At 38.0% G+C, this 15,403-nt stretch overlaps 1 protein-coding gene across 1 annotated transcript; it reads right to left on the bottom strand.

Annotated features, from left to right (window-relative positions):
- Positions 1-124: 124 nt before the first annotated feature.
- On the bottom strand, positions 125-3,720 carry LOC133718255 (probable methyltransferase PMT16). Its single transcript, XM_062145080.1, has 6 exons — positions 2,888-3,720; positions 2,176-2,386; positions 1,388-1,685; positions 910-1,302; positions 740-817; positions 125-619 (listed from the first exon to the last, which is right to left on the bottom strand). The coding sequence occupies exons 1-6, from the start codon at positions 3,614-3,616 to the stop codon at positions 397-399; spliced, it is 1,932 nt and encodes a 643-aa protein (XP_062001064.1). The 5' UTR covers positions 3,617-3,720; the 3' UTR covers positions 125-396.
- Between the last annotated feature and the right edge of the window lie 11,683 nt (positions 3,721-15,403).

Genomic DNA, 15,403 nt, shown 5'->3' with positions numbered 1-15,403 from the left:
AAGCTACTATAAAAAAGTTGATTTTAGATGATAATATTGACAAGCTCTAATATGTTCTACTAAAAGAAATGACCTCGACTATAATCTCATAGACCTTTGAGTGCCAAGAGTAACTGATCAGATTAACTCTGTTGAATTTTAGTCATTACGTACGTACATTTCAAAGAGGTTTAGATTGGGCTTCCACAACCATGTTATCAGTCATCACTTAGCCTAATCTTTAAGCGTCGTCAATAAATTCTGATTAGGAGAAGATCCCTTCCTTTACATGAGTGCATTTAGCAGGAAGAGAGCATAACAGAGAACAAACGTACTATCACAAAAAAATCATGAATGTTATACAGACTTTCAACAAATAGCGAAACAAAATGCTAAATGCTAAGAATTGGATCCTTCTTATTCTGCCGGAGCGGGAGCAGTCCAGTACTTTTTCACCGCGAATAGTAGCTTTTCCCTCTCATGAGGTCCGTCTTCGTGATCAATAATTTGACTATCCCAATCCATGTGGTCGATAATGCTCTTGATCTTCACCAACAAATCTACGTCGTCTCGGATGATCACGCTTCCCTCTGGCCTTAGAATTCTATCCATCTCTAGCAAAATGTCTTCTACTTCGCACCTGCAGCTCAAATCGAACACAAATTAACATTATTGATCATGTAAAACTATTGCTTCTAGCACTTTCATAAGCAGTGCCGGCCCAACTGGCTGGCCTTATATGTATAGGTAACGATCTTACCTGTCCTTGTAGAGACTAAACACTGTATCAGCATGAATGAGGTCATAAGTTCTTGGATATGTAGACATTGCTTCACACCTGAAAACAAAAAGATCAAATCATTTATGTGAGTAACAGACTTTTATATATTAGCAGTCACAGCCGACCTATTTAGTTTTGTTGGAACTTACCAGTTTTGATATGATCCGATCAATCCACGTTCATAGATGACTCCGAGTGTGTTAATCTTCACGTCGACGGGAACCATATTCATGACCCAAACAGGCAGATCAACTAGGGCAGCAGCAAATCCACCCAAGTAAGCATTCATATCCAGAAGGTTTCTATACCTTCCGGGCTGCGCAAGTTGATTATTCACTGTTTTATAATGTGTTACCCTTTTTCGCCATAGCTCCGAATCTTGTTGAAAATCTTCAGCTGTGACACCCTTCACAGTTCCCCTACTAATTCTCGGCGGCACTGAGGTTAGTCTCGCCGGCCACTTTGCCAACTTCCCACCAGCAACATCATCTTCGCCAGAAACTTCCGGTAAAGGAGTCAAACAAGTCTCCAACTTTGTGTACCTAAAAAACACAAAAAGGATCAACTTAAGCAAACAGCTGAAACTACATTAGTGTATAGTATATGTAAGTTGATTAGAGCACAAACCAAGCTTGATCAGGATCCTGAGCAGGGCAGAAGTTGCGATTCTTGGCAAGCTTTCGGTTCATTTTGCAGTTTAAGTGATTAGTTGGTTTTTGCCAAATTGCAATGTCGTCCTTCTCCACCAACTTCTTCCAGCAAAGGCTAGTGGCTACATCCTCTATGCCAGTTTGTTCTTCGTTCAAGTCTTCCTGTGTTCTTTCCCAACCCTTCCAGTATTTCTTCCAGCGGATTGGTGGGCCGGATAGAATCCAGTACCCACCAGGCCTCAGAACTCTATCAACCTCCGTCAAGTAAACTCCATCTGTATATACGTACCATCCAAAAAGAAACAAGATTAGAATATTTAAGAGTGACCTAGTATCATGTGTAAAACATTAGGGCATATATAGTATCACTTCACTCTTGTAGCTATCAGCTATGTATCAATTACCTACTCAACCTTGAGATTTTTTTTTTTTGCTCAAAATGGTTAATGTGGAGCCTATCACCTTATCGTCCATAATTCTAAACATTCATCCATATTTTCATTAAAAAACACACATAGCGTACACACACGATCTCCTTTGAAGGATACGTACGTGATTTGTAGATCCGAATCAAAGACAACAAGATCCGATTTGAAAATGGTGAGGTCTACCTCGCCACCTCCGCCTCAAACTTTGATCAATTAGATCTTATGTGCATCTCATCTAGGATTCATTACTGCCGTACACCCATTTTTTATTTTTTGTTTAGCAAAGAAGACTTGTACAGTCAAATGTAGAAAAATAAATATTTGAAGGCGAAATTACCGTATTGTCCCCAAGGAATGAGGCAACGAGAGCAATGAGCCATGTCAAAGGCTCTAGAAGGGTATGGAAGTCTTTTCGACGCAATGACGCCGATGAGGGCAGGTACTCCTCGCTCGAGAGCGAATTGGACTTGGGCTTCATGTGTGTCTCTTGGCGCGAAAGACATTGGTAGAATATCCCGGGACAATAGATAAGCTCCCCAACTAGCAACCTGTATGATGAGCAATGAGGATCCACGTCAAATGACTGCCACGTCAAAAAACCATTATTTAAGCAATGAAAATAGTTTAATGAGAGATAATGGTTTTTGCTCAATTGAGAGATTTACGGCCCAAATTAGTTCAATTGATGAGCAACCTGTATGATGAGCATGTCATTTGACATAGATCCTCATTGCTCAATTGAGAGATTTACGGCCCAAATTACAAAATGCACTTGTTATCAGAACTCTATTAACTCTTTAAAGAAAATCACCTCATAAGAATCTAAAATCACCTTATAAAGTTATAAGAAAATCTCCATTAATGATTACCTAGCTAAATATAGAAGAGAATCGAACTACATTAATCACCGAATCCCCAAAAGAAACCGTTTGATTTACACATAAACTCAATGAGTGAATGATAGGGTCAACCAAAATTAAGAATTAATTATTTCCATAAACAAATCACGATTAAAAAGGAAAGTATTAAACTGAGGATATCATACTTACCCCACAGCCTGTATCAATGGCGGTCCGAATGGACCCGTCCTTGAGATTGATCAGCTTCCCAATATCATCAATGTAGGCATCGGCGCCATTCGGAAACATGGTTCCACCGCCGGGGAACTTAAACCGGTCGCCTTGGTATATAATCCAATTCTGCACCGCCTTCTCCACTGTCAACTCCTTGTGCGGAACATTGGCGTACCACGCCAGATCTCTACTTTTGGGCCAAGTAAACGTGTTCCGGTAGCCGTGAGGTGCCGGAACACGGCACTTGAGCAGCTCATCCTGAGCTGGACAGTGCCTCTCCCTGTATATCAGTCTGTCCCTCTCGAATTTCAAGGATCGCTTCGCGTCCTCGCATGGGGTGTACTCACTGTACTTGACGTCGCAGGGAGGGTAGGTTTTTGGAGTGTTGTGTTTGGAAATGTTGATGGCGAAGTTAGGGTTGTGGTGGGTGGTGAAATCTAAGGCTTGTTGAGGGTTTTTGGCTAGGGTTGTGTCGGGGGAGTTACATGGAAGTTGGTTGAGGCCGGCGGTGGTGGTGGTTGCTGGGGCGGTGCTGCCGTGTTGCCAGAGGCCGAAGTAGTAAGAGAAGATGCACAGGAAGAGGATGAGTGGCAAGGTGTAGGCGTTGTTGGGTTTTATTTTCCATGTGGAAAAGTTGGTAAGGGAAAAAGGCTTGGAGGGTTTCGATGTGGGGCGGTAGGGATGGTGGTCTTCGGAGGAAGCCATGGTGATTTGATTTGATCGATGTTTTGAGGTTTGAATATAAGGGTTTAGATTTGAGGGAGGTGAGGTTAGCGGGGGAGGTGGGATGAGAGGTGGGGAGGTTGATGGGTTAAACAAATACGTTTCTAAATCAAGTAGGTCATGTGGAAGACGATTTTTTTGTAATTTATATACAGATATGAATTGACCAGCCAGCTACTTATTGGCAATTAATTTGGCTTATTCATTTTCTGGCAAACAGAGAATAATAAATTTTATAATTTTTGGGTAAAAGTTTTGTAATTAATGTCAGCTATGTGTACGCTTATAATTTCATAAATTAGAACTATTGTTTATCAACTATCAAGTATAATATGATGAATATATGTGACGTTACCATAACTAAAGATTTTAGTTGCGATTGAGTTTTTTCATTTATTTGGATAATCAAAGGTGTATTTGTAAAAAAAAATAATTAAAAAAATTAGTGAATCAGAAATTGGGTAATCATTGAATGTTTTCGAAAATATTGATTCTAGCTAGTACGGTAATTCGCAGAAATTTGATTATCATAAAGAACTTTCTATTTGATTGTTATGATGATTCATTTAAATTTGGTCAATTCTTTAGTTTTTCAGATATAATACTTAGTATAAACTAAAACAATATTGAAAATAATAGATAACAAATAATATTGAAAACATAATTAATTATAAAAGAATTGTTACAAAGCAGATTCTCAGCACTCCTCACTAACATTTGGGTCAGCACGATCAGACATACAAGTACAAACTAGGTTGTTTTCTGTCATTAGAATTGGATGATCACCATGCATATTGATCATGACTGACGAGTTCCCTACTTACATTGAAAATGTCTTGTTAGGCGATGAGATCCTAACATCAAACTAATTTTCTATCAATTAATGTAGGTAAGTACATATATACTAGAGATTCAGAGAAGAAAAAGAGAAGAGAATAGATACATGCTAGTGTAAGAATGGAGTGAGATTCGTGTCAGGGATTTGGGAACGTAATCAAAAGGTAAGATTCTGTAATTACTTATGATTAGGTAAACAAAACCATGAGGATGTTTTTGTTAAATAATCTAGCTAGTTTTACATTGGAATCAGATGTGGTCCTAGCTCCTGTCTAGTAGATTACTCCCCAGATGAGCAATACTTTTGCCTTAAACCTTTCCCAGAACAAACAATTTTTTAATTTTCATAATGGAAATAAGCTCGTACATATTGTCATGGGGTTAAGTGCTTAATTAAACCTTTCCCTAAATTAGGATCGTACTGGCTTAACCAATCTGAATTAAATATTCTTCTTAACCCCAACAGAACTGTCGGTAGATCAACGTGACATACTGCATATATTGATATTATATATGTAATTATATATGGTTTAGTAGTTACTTCTTAATTAGTAGTTGGTTTAGCCAATTAAGCCACATGCACGACGACAACGCACGTTGCCTTTAACTAGTTCTTGCACCGTCATTTCTGATTGAAATAATGAAATATGAGATTGAATGTGCGTTATTCTCTAAAGTATTGGATCAAACGTACCCTACTTGAAGTTAGCTATATAATATTGAAACTGAAATAATGTATATTGGTTTTCTTCGTAAAGTATTGCAATGAGTTGATGTCTTCGTTCACATTAATGTGGTGCTTTCTGTTTCCGCTCCTCTCCTGGGTCAACTCATATAAACCCTATCGATCGAGGGCAACTGATCCATGCATAATGTAATGGGTCCTTTTCCAAATCAAGTCTAACCCTCTACCATTTGTAGTTTTTCCTTTCTTTTGATTAATACAAACCATCAAAAGGCAAAAACAAAGCCAAGCAGGCTAAACAACACAGAACACTCTATAAGCATATCTTTGTGTTGTACAACATCTGTAATAGGTGAATTTTGTTAATTACTATAGATATGTGTTTTTACTATGTGAATTTATGTTAAAGTGAGTGTAGATATTGGAGTTTGAACGAAGCAAAGATTAGCCCTTGTATGTAAGATGCATTTCCTCTTTCACCGTCAAAAGATGCTACTAAAGCCGTGATTAGTCAATTTACTAATGTGATGTTGCTAAAGATTGATCGAGATGCATTTTTCACACACAAAACAATTTAGCAATGCTAGTTATATTTTAGTTAAAATTTCGCATATGACAACATTAGCCTCACTTTCTTGGACGTAAGCATGGCTGCATGGGCATGGGAATTGATCTTAGCTCACTTGCATGAGCGTGGACATGGATATTGTTAGTCTCACTAGTTATTGGCAGTGTTAATTAGTTTCCTTAGACATGAGAATATTAGCCTTACTTACCATGGTCACTATACACCTCGCTTGCCTTTGTTATCGTTAGCCTGCTTACTTAAAAGAAATATGTATGGGAAATCCAACTCGTTATTGTTGATGAAAAAACCCTTCATTTTAGTACGTTCTTCCTTTTCTTTTCACAAAATGCAAATAGGAGATAACAAATCTAATGGTTTAGTTTCAAATGTGAATCGGAGGTAAGTATGTCCAACCTCTTTCTTGGAGAAAGACGATCTATTATAAGACCGAAAAAGATTATTATAAATCTATCCTTACTCTCTCTTCTCGAATACAAATAGTATTAACTACAATTTCCTAGTTGCAAACTAAGGCTACTTGACAACCGCTAATTCCCACCATACATGAGAGCAGCCATCACAAACCAAGAGCCATTAATGGTCGATGTGTATGTGGGCAACTTGCAACCAGTATAGTTCTTAGTATGGAATTAACGTGGTGAAGTTGGTTTGTCAACTTTTGAAAATTGAGCTGATATATAGAGAAGGTCAATGATAATTTCAATCAACTTCGATTGAAGATCGAGTTGTCAACCACGTGGTTGTCATGTGCAGTACACCATCGTACACATTAAGGAATAAGGACTACACAACTGAGCAAAGTCTACTCAGTACAAAGTACAAACTTAGCTCTACTTAATTAGGTATCCATAACAACTGAGTGCAAGAGGTAATAGCTCTCCAAAATATGCATGAAACGCCTAGGAAACGTTTCAGTCTCCTTAATTTCGTGAACTTGGCTGGCATATTATGTGGATTATTAACTGATGAAGTATCAAAACCAAATTCCCCTTCACTCTTAACATGTTAGTTGCATGCACTAGCTTAGTTTTGTGTATGTCGACGGTTGGTCGATCTCTCTTTCTAGTTTTAAACTACTTTCTGTTCAATCACTAGAAAGAGAATTTAAGAGGTAGTTTCTTGCAAAACATAACCGTAATTATAGAAATCATGGTTGTTCTTATGCGTACATGTTGATATTTTATCTTGAGTTGGATGCTAATGAGGTTGTTTCTATTCTCTACGGTAGATTCAAGAATGTTAGTCATTCCTAATTTCCTTCATTCTCAAAAAAAAAATAATAATAAAAAAAAAAAAGGGTCATTCCTAATTTCCTATTGCGAGTCTTCTAAATTCAATCTTATCTACCGTCGGACTTATATTGATCACTTTGAATCATTCTCATTACTCTAATGATCACATCTCATGATCGCAACATCTACTTGTTTCTTGTTGCTAGCTGAGGTTCTGCTGTATTCTAGTTTGCCTTATTGGTATCGGCATGGATTCACCAACAGACAAAATATAAAGATGGAGTAATGTTGGGCCGTGGATATTTAGTGTAACGAATGAGTCCGTTGTATATAATAGTACCATGTAAACACTAGCCCTACAGATGAAAATTTAATTGGGCATATGGTGTGGCCCATTTTCTACCACTGAAAAGCCCAAGTTGTCCAAAAGATGTTGAAGCCATGCTTACTGATGTAGAAGCTGCATTTTTCAATGCTGAAGTTTTTCCTTTGCACTCTGTTTGCGTGAAATTAACATATCATGCTGCTCTTTGATACTGCATCATTTTCAGTGATAGCATTCTTATGACACTTCACAACCACAGCCATATGGATGTTACCTTTCATGAACTGATCCTGTATATCATTATTATCATACAATATTACAATGGCCATTAGTCATAAGACCCTGTTGGGCAGAATATGTGTGCTTATATAGATCGAGTTAGGTATCTGCAGCAAAAACAGAACAAACATGATGTGCAATTACATTCTATGGTGATTAATAATCAATGAGAAAACTTCTCATACCTTGGCATTCTCCTTATAGCGATCAAATGCTTCACTGGAGTTTCATCTTCAGGGCGGCAGAAGACTAGATTCTTAACGTAAACCGGGCAGATCGAATATTAGGTTATGTAATAAGTAATAACTCATGAAATAGCTGATCTCTTGAATTGGGATTCTAACAATTTCAGTTCTTGGAGCTGCTTACCAGAATGAGGCCTATAATGTTTTTGGGAATATTGCCGGAATAGTACAGGTACACAACTGTGACCCTTGCCCTTGATTAAACCCATTGTTTGCCTCAGAATATAAAGTAGCCGTAAACGTACTTGGAAGATTCAAAGAAATAAAAGAGGGAGGAAATATTGGACATACATGTTGAGTTTGGAATTTACATCCAGAGAAAAGGTTTCAGAGATGGGTGTCGACATATATAGCATCCTTGACATGCAGTTTTTTGTGTCAAATCCAATGCACCAGCAATACTACTAGCTTCATGAGTTGATAACTCTCCTCCTTTCCCTGCCTAGAATGTATAAGTGCATCAAAGACTCAAATTTCTGGACTTCAGCTACCAGATCTTCGACAAGTTTACTAACGGAAAGCCGACCTCATTTGTATGCAAAGCCACAAATGTCTTTAGCTCCGGTCTCCTGAATAACACAGAATGCTCTTTCCCAAGGAAAACAATCCAATAGCTGCAGTCATATCCATTACTAGTGCGTATGAATAAATCGCATCTATATTTTCAGGTAGATATTTGGAATTTGGTTCACTAAAGCAGAAAAAGGAGACTAACTGGAAATAGAGGTATAAGGTATTGGTTTTGGTTTTGGTTTACTTCCTATCTTCCTCTCTTTTGACCCCTCGGTCATCAGAGGGTGTGTAACTTGAGATAAATGGACATGCATTGATGCATGGATTCACCACTTTGAGTTAACTTGTTAGAACTGGTTGATCATATATATCCAAGTGTACATGTCCTCTTCTTCATTATATTTTCCTGTCATGTTTATATGTTTAATGTAGAGCAATTATGTTCATGTTTGCTGAGTTTCAACACAGCGAAGAATCAAAACGGTTTTGTTCAACACAGCGAGTAGGTTCTGGTAGGTTCACTCTTACTGGGATGCCGTCCAAGTTGCTTCGTAGACCTACAATTTGATTCAATACACGTCCACCTCCGTGAATTTCTTGCTCTAAGAAATGTGCAGTAATTAATAAATGTTCGATGAAATAGGGGACTCTGTGGAAAGAAAAAGAATGCAACCACACTAAATTTTCCACATTCAGACAAGCTATGGTACTGTGATGTTTATTATACATTCAATTTACATCTATTTGAATAAAAATTACAATTTCTATGAATTAAAATTACAACCTTGAGAACAAAATTATCATACTCATTTACACTATTTACATATAATTAAACAAAAATTACAATATTGAGTCAACAAATTTGTTCAAAAATTTGTAACAAGGTCGTAGGTGGTGTAATTACCATCAATAGAACTAAGTTACTCAAAATAGGACTCAACATTACCACTTTAACAACAAATTTGTTGTCACTTTTATAAATGTGTGTATGACATACAAGTATGTATAATAAAATTTTCCACATTTTCATTGATAAAAAACAAAAGGTTACCTGGCTGCTTCAGCTCATCATACAAAAAAATAGCAAAGTATTACGAATTTTGGACCGACAAATATGAAGATAGGTCCAAGTCTAGTGTCCAAATCCAAGTTGACCCTAGTGCTAAACCTTTAGAGCAAGTGCAGCGGTTGCACTTTGCCCGGGCAAATTGGGGGAATGATGATGTGTTGACCAGCCAAAGTCATTTTGTTGCTTCCACCGGTCCATCTTTGACCAGGCAAGCCTTGCCTTTTCATGACCAAGGCCAAAGAAACGGGCAAGCAAATGACTAAATTCTTGACTGGGGGTGAGGGCTGCCAGCTCGGCTGAGGAGAGAGAAGAGAGAGTTTCAGGGGTGAAAGTGAAGAAAAGCAGAAAAATCTGTCCTTATGAAAAAGGGCCAGAAATTTTTGCTATTTATAGAAAATTTTCAAATTTTCAAAAATTTATAACTAATTCATACGAACTCCGATTTTTGCATTCCACATATGTACGAACTCGTATCGACGATCTCTATAACTTTCATGAATGAAGTTTTCCCAAATTATGTATGTGTAAAAAGTCGATTTTCGAGACCCCCCCCCTAAAATTATATAATAATGAACAGTGTTGACCGGGCAAGAAAAACAACGGGTGTAAACCCATGTCCAGTGGCAGTGAATAGTAACTTGACTGGTCGAATTCTCGACTTCTCGACTTTGCCTTTTCTTAACTACGGGTGCACTTGCTCTTATAGATTCCCCGGAAAGAAGAAAACCAAACAAAAGTTTCAACTGAATAAGGGCCAGGAATATTGAAGTTTAACTTGAACAAAGTGATTTGTGACTTTCAAGAGGCTTATGATGCATTGACATCCACAATACAAATTTTTTTATTACCAGCCAAATTTAAGAAGATATCTCAATGGGGCCGACAACACTACGCCTTGATTCAGGCAAAGCTGTATCAGACAACCCCTGTCATGCATGGAGGATCATAAACCATACACGACTCTGGAACCTCAAAGCAAACATTAATTCTTCAAAATCTTCCTTGCGGTACTTGAGCCACACTTCAGTAGCAGGATTCATGTGAACAAGTGGACGCAAATTTCGAACGTAATTAGAAAGAGGTTTATATTAATAAACTATGTGCAATAAGCCAATAGCCTATTAATCATGCTTTATGATTTGTTTATGCTCAGTCTAGCTAGCTTAGGACATAATTAGTGGACAGAGAGCATGAGAGACAAACCAACCGGTCCCCAGCTGTAAGTTTATAATTGTTCCATGTGTTTCGTACCTAGCTTAAACTAATTAATCATGTGGTCAAATACACGTTTGTTTCCTACCCGATCAAGGATTTAAAGAATTGAGGGGACCCTGCCATGATCCTATGACTTTGGATCTCTTTCTTACCAAAACATTAACATTATGATTGATCGACATTACCTGTTTCAAAATATGGTAAGGTTTGTTTCTGAATTCAAAAAGGCATTGACAGTGACATATAAAGATTTTAGAGAAATAAATTCTTCGAATTTCTTAATCTCATGCTCATGGGTTTACTTTCACTATAAATTCACTCAGTAAACACCCCAACTTTTCCCTAATTTACTTCCCCCATCATTCAAAATCCTAGTTATATCGTTTTCGTTATCTACCGCAACTTACTTTTTTTTTTTTTTTCCCTTATAATTGGGTGGTGAGAAGTGAGAACCTTTTGAGTATTTGTTTGGTAATTTCAACCCGATTTATGATTAAAATCTTGGTACATACAGATTTTAAAAACACAAAACATAGAATGATATTTTCTTAAATCAGAGGAACAAATACATTCATGGGGACACCATGTCCTACTAAGAGGAATGAATATAAGCAGTATCGTCTACTGTTCTTCTCGACCGTTTCATATTGTAACTACTAGCTGGCATTATTGGAATCAATCTGTTCAGAACATTCTTCAAGAACATCCATGCTAATAAATAAGATATAAATTGAGAATTATACACTTCGAGATCCATTTATAGAGGGGAAGGAACGCATCCACTCATATACATTGCCATTCTGATAGAGAATAAAAGAGCATAACACACAAGAGTCAAGATCTAACCACGACACCTAAAAATTTTTATAGTTGAAACATAGACTAATTAATTTCGTGCACAATCAAGGTCGGAATCGAAAGCATAACAATCTTTACCCCATGTGGGATCGTTACTTTGAAGCCAGCCATGATCTTAATTATCATATCAACATGCATGTTAGCCACGCCTAATTAGTCTAAGAGATCATTTTCACACCTATAAAAAAAAAAAATAAGGGAGTGAAATTCACACTCTCCATTTTACAATTAACACTTCATAACCACGTGGTGTGGTGTGTTGGTCGAGCTGCCTAGTCTGGAACCCCCAGGTCTAGAGTTCGAATCCCAGCTCCATCCCGTAGCCAGCAGATTTGAGGGACCTGGGTTAGTTAAAACACCCAATGGTTCGTGCGTCTGCGGTGCAGTGATTGGTCTGACTATGTTGGGATACACTGCATGGGTGTGTGTGTTGGTTCTATTGACGTCTTCCACTCAAAAAAAAAAAAAAAACTTCATGTTTCCTTTTTTAATATTTTAACATCACAATTTTACAATCCACACTACAAAAAGAGAAAATTTATGATACTAAAAAATATATATATATAATGTGATTATAAAATGAGGAGTGAGAATTTCATTCTTAAAAAAAAGTAGATGAATTAATTTATGGCATGCATAAGAAATAAGCACTTTGTTAATTGGCCACACGAGGAAAAAGTAAGGAAGATAAAAACACGTACGAGATTTACTTTAAACTAATTTCGCGGCCATGTGCAACTAATCCTGAACTAATCTAATTTACGATAAAAACAGCTTTTGCTGCAGCTTTATAACAACTAAATCTAATTAATTAGGCAGTGGTCGTGGTTTTTAATAATACCACCCTAGTCACTACTTAGCCATTGAAGAATCCTAAATATTCCACTATATCCAGATTGTCCCACTAATTTTGAGCTCACAAATTACACGTTTATTAAGCTAATAAGAGTTGCATGTGTTATAATTATGTACATAAAATTGATTGATCATATTAGTTAATCACTTCAAAAATTAATTGGCAATAGATGGAGTGGCCCAAACCCTTATAAACTCATAGGTAAAGTCTCATTTTTTTCCATGTGGGATGTATATATTCTCAACACTCCCTCGCACGTATGCGAATTTTCAAGCCATACATGTGGACAATTTTGGGTGACGTGGAGTCCGTGTGGCCCTGAGGCATGCACACGTGGGTAACCTATCTCTGATACCATGGTAGCGGAGAAGAGAGGCTAGAGAGAAATGAGAGAAACTCAAAAATTTCGAGAAGAAAAATGAGCTGCGTTACATTACAATGAGAACGTATAAGTATTTATACCTAGAGCTGAGCTGCAAAAATGAGCAACACGTGGCAGACAGCTGTAGGTCACTAACTAATTAAGCATGAACTAACCCTAATTAGCAAGACTAATTAAGCACTAATTATAACAGAAATGTAACAACTTTTCTAGCTGATCAAGCATAAATGAACAATGCTAGGCTAGGAAATATATTTCTGTTAACAAGTTTCATTAACAGATCTGACCTTTGTAACCTAGTTAGTGTGGCGTCATACTACATATAATGTGATCAATTGAGTGTATATAAACAACATTATTCAAACTGCAAAGTGCAAACTATAACAATAACAATAACTAGGTACGTACTAACTTTTTATGACAATTAATTTTGATTAAGAACAGAAATATGTAATGTGCTAGTGTTAGAAGCACCCAATTTTATCCCAATTTTTGGGTGCAAGTCTCATCAATATATATGGATCTGATGCTACACTTAAGTGTAATAGTGTGTGTGTGTATATATATATATATATATATATGATTGGTAAAGCGTCAAGAGATAAACCTAGGTCAGCCGCTCTCTCTCTCTCAAAATCTCTTGGGTTAGGGTTTGTCGTCTGCAGCAATATTTCTCACCAAGCAATTGCAATTGATGTAATGGTTGCTCGTCTCGCCGCCTCCCTATGAATCGCGGAAGGGAAGCGACCAGTTGAGTTGCATCTATCCAAGGGTTTACGACAACATGAGGTTTTCATGATCGGGAATTACACACGTAGATCCTTTTTGGGAATGTTCCGATCTGCTTGGAGGGTGAATGGCACCTTAAGGGTTGAAGAAACTGGTGAAGATGATCGTGTTGTCTTCTCATTTTCAGATCCGGCCGATAAGGGTAGGGTTTGGAAAGGGGGACATGGGGCTTTAACAGAGCTCCGATCGCACTTGCAGACTATGATGGAGTCTAACAGATCATGGCGGTGCAACTAAAAACGTCATCCTACTGAATGGCATTGCAAGGTGTTCCCCCTGCTTTTCACTCTGAAAGAATTATGCGACTTATTGGCAATATGTTAGGTGATTTCAAAGAGTATGACAAGCCTGCTTTTAGAACAAGGGTGTTGTGCATCCGAGTAGAAATCGACTATGCCAAACCACTACTATTTAAACAACATTTCTGGGTGGAGGATAGTGTTCAGTTTTTGGTGAAATTCAAATACGACAAGTTGTTTGGGAGGTGTGGGCACTGTGGTTTCGTTACCCACGTCGAACTTCGATGTTCAGGTCCAGAATTGGAGGAAGACAGTAAGGAGGTCGCCGGTGTTTTAGGGCAACCCTCTGTGTTGGCTGTACTACGTGATGAACTGGGGGCCAGTTCCATTGCGGCTAGGGTTTTGGCAAATGAACAAACCTGGTTTTCAAGGCACATATTTTCCCGTTGTTAAATAGCAACAAGCGTGGCCCGTGGCCCACCATTGTACCGATACTGTCCCAACTTAACCACCCGTTAGGTGTTGAGTTTTAATCACAAAAGGCCTCGGTACAATTGGGTAAGAGCCACCCACTTATAAGTTATATTATATTTTATCACTTTCTCAATGTGGGATCTGTCATCTCCAACATGCCCCCTCACGTGCAACCTAGCTCTAGGTATGCACGTGGAATTAATTGACAAACCCAATTCCACATTGGAAATTGGGTCACAAGTCCCACATTAGAGACTTGACCAATCACATAACAATCCAAGGCTCACATCAGACACTTGGCAATAATCCAATCGGAAACTTCCGACGGCCAATTTAATGAACCCAAACTAGGTCCATGATTGGAGAAGTGATTGGTGAATCAATTAATGAATGAACCCATATCCGGGTCCATGATGGCGACGTATTGAAGAGTAACCCGCTTTGATACCATGTTAAATAGGGACAAGCGTGGCCCGTGGCCCACCATTGTACCGATATTGTCCCAACTTAACCACCCGTTAGGTGTTGGGTTTTAATCACAAAAAGCCTCGGTACAATTGGGTAAGAGCCACCCACTTATAAGTTATATTATATTTTATCACTTTTCCAATGTGGGATATGTCCTCTCCAACACCCGTAGCATTCCGAATTTCTTCCTTCCTCAGGTGGTGGCAGCGGCGAGTTAGGCATGCTGACCAGTACAGATTAGAGAGCTTGTGGAGCCGCGTCAAAGTGTTGCACCTTGCTATCACAAGACAACGTCGAGCTAGGGATGGTGATGAGGTAACTATTTCTTTGAAAAAAATTGTGTTTGAGTTTAGCTGTTGGGAAAAAGAACTTGGATGTTGTGACTATGAGATTGTAGGAGGGACTTTTTGGAAATGTTGAGCAATCAAAGAGGAAGAGAGGCCGCCCTGTGGGAAGTTTGAATAAGCTGCCTTATGGTATGCGGGGAAGGGCAAGAATGCCAAAAGTGATATTGACTCGGGCAAAAAGACTACAAACAAGAGCAGAAAGACAAACTTGATGCCGAGGTTGTTGGCTGGTGAAGAGGCTAAGGATGGTGCTGATTCCAACCCTAAAGGGAATGAGCTAGTACTTTCTTAAGTCTATGTTATTAGACATCTACTTACAAGTCTTTTAAAGTAGGAGTAATCTCTATGAGTTTTTTTTTTTTAAATG

Source organism: Rosa rugosa, chromosome 6, assembly GCF_958449725.1.
Source record: "Rosa rugosa chromosome 6, drRosRugo1.1, whole genome shotgun sequence".
In the NCBI taxonomy this organism is placed as follows: Eukaryota; Viridiplantae; Streptophyta; class Magnoliopsida; order Rosales; family Rosaceae; genus Rosa; species Rosa rugosa.
The sequence above is the reverse complement of the archived record's forward strand: the minus strand, read 5'-3'. Positions and strand labels throughout refer to the sequence as shown.

Coding starts and splice junctions, on each gene's coding strand:
- LOC133718255 (XM_062145080.1), bottom strand. CDS start 3,616: ATGGCTTCCTCCGAAGACCACCATCCCTACCGCCCCACATCGAAACCC. Junction 2,387..2,887: donor CCATTGATACAGGCTGTGGG/GTAAGTATGATA, acceptor CTCATCATACAG/GTTGCTAGTTGGGGAGCTTA. Junction 620..739: donor TTTAGTCTCTACAAGGACAG/GTAAGATCGTTA, acceptor TTTGAGCTGCAG/GTGCGAAGTAGAAGACATTT.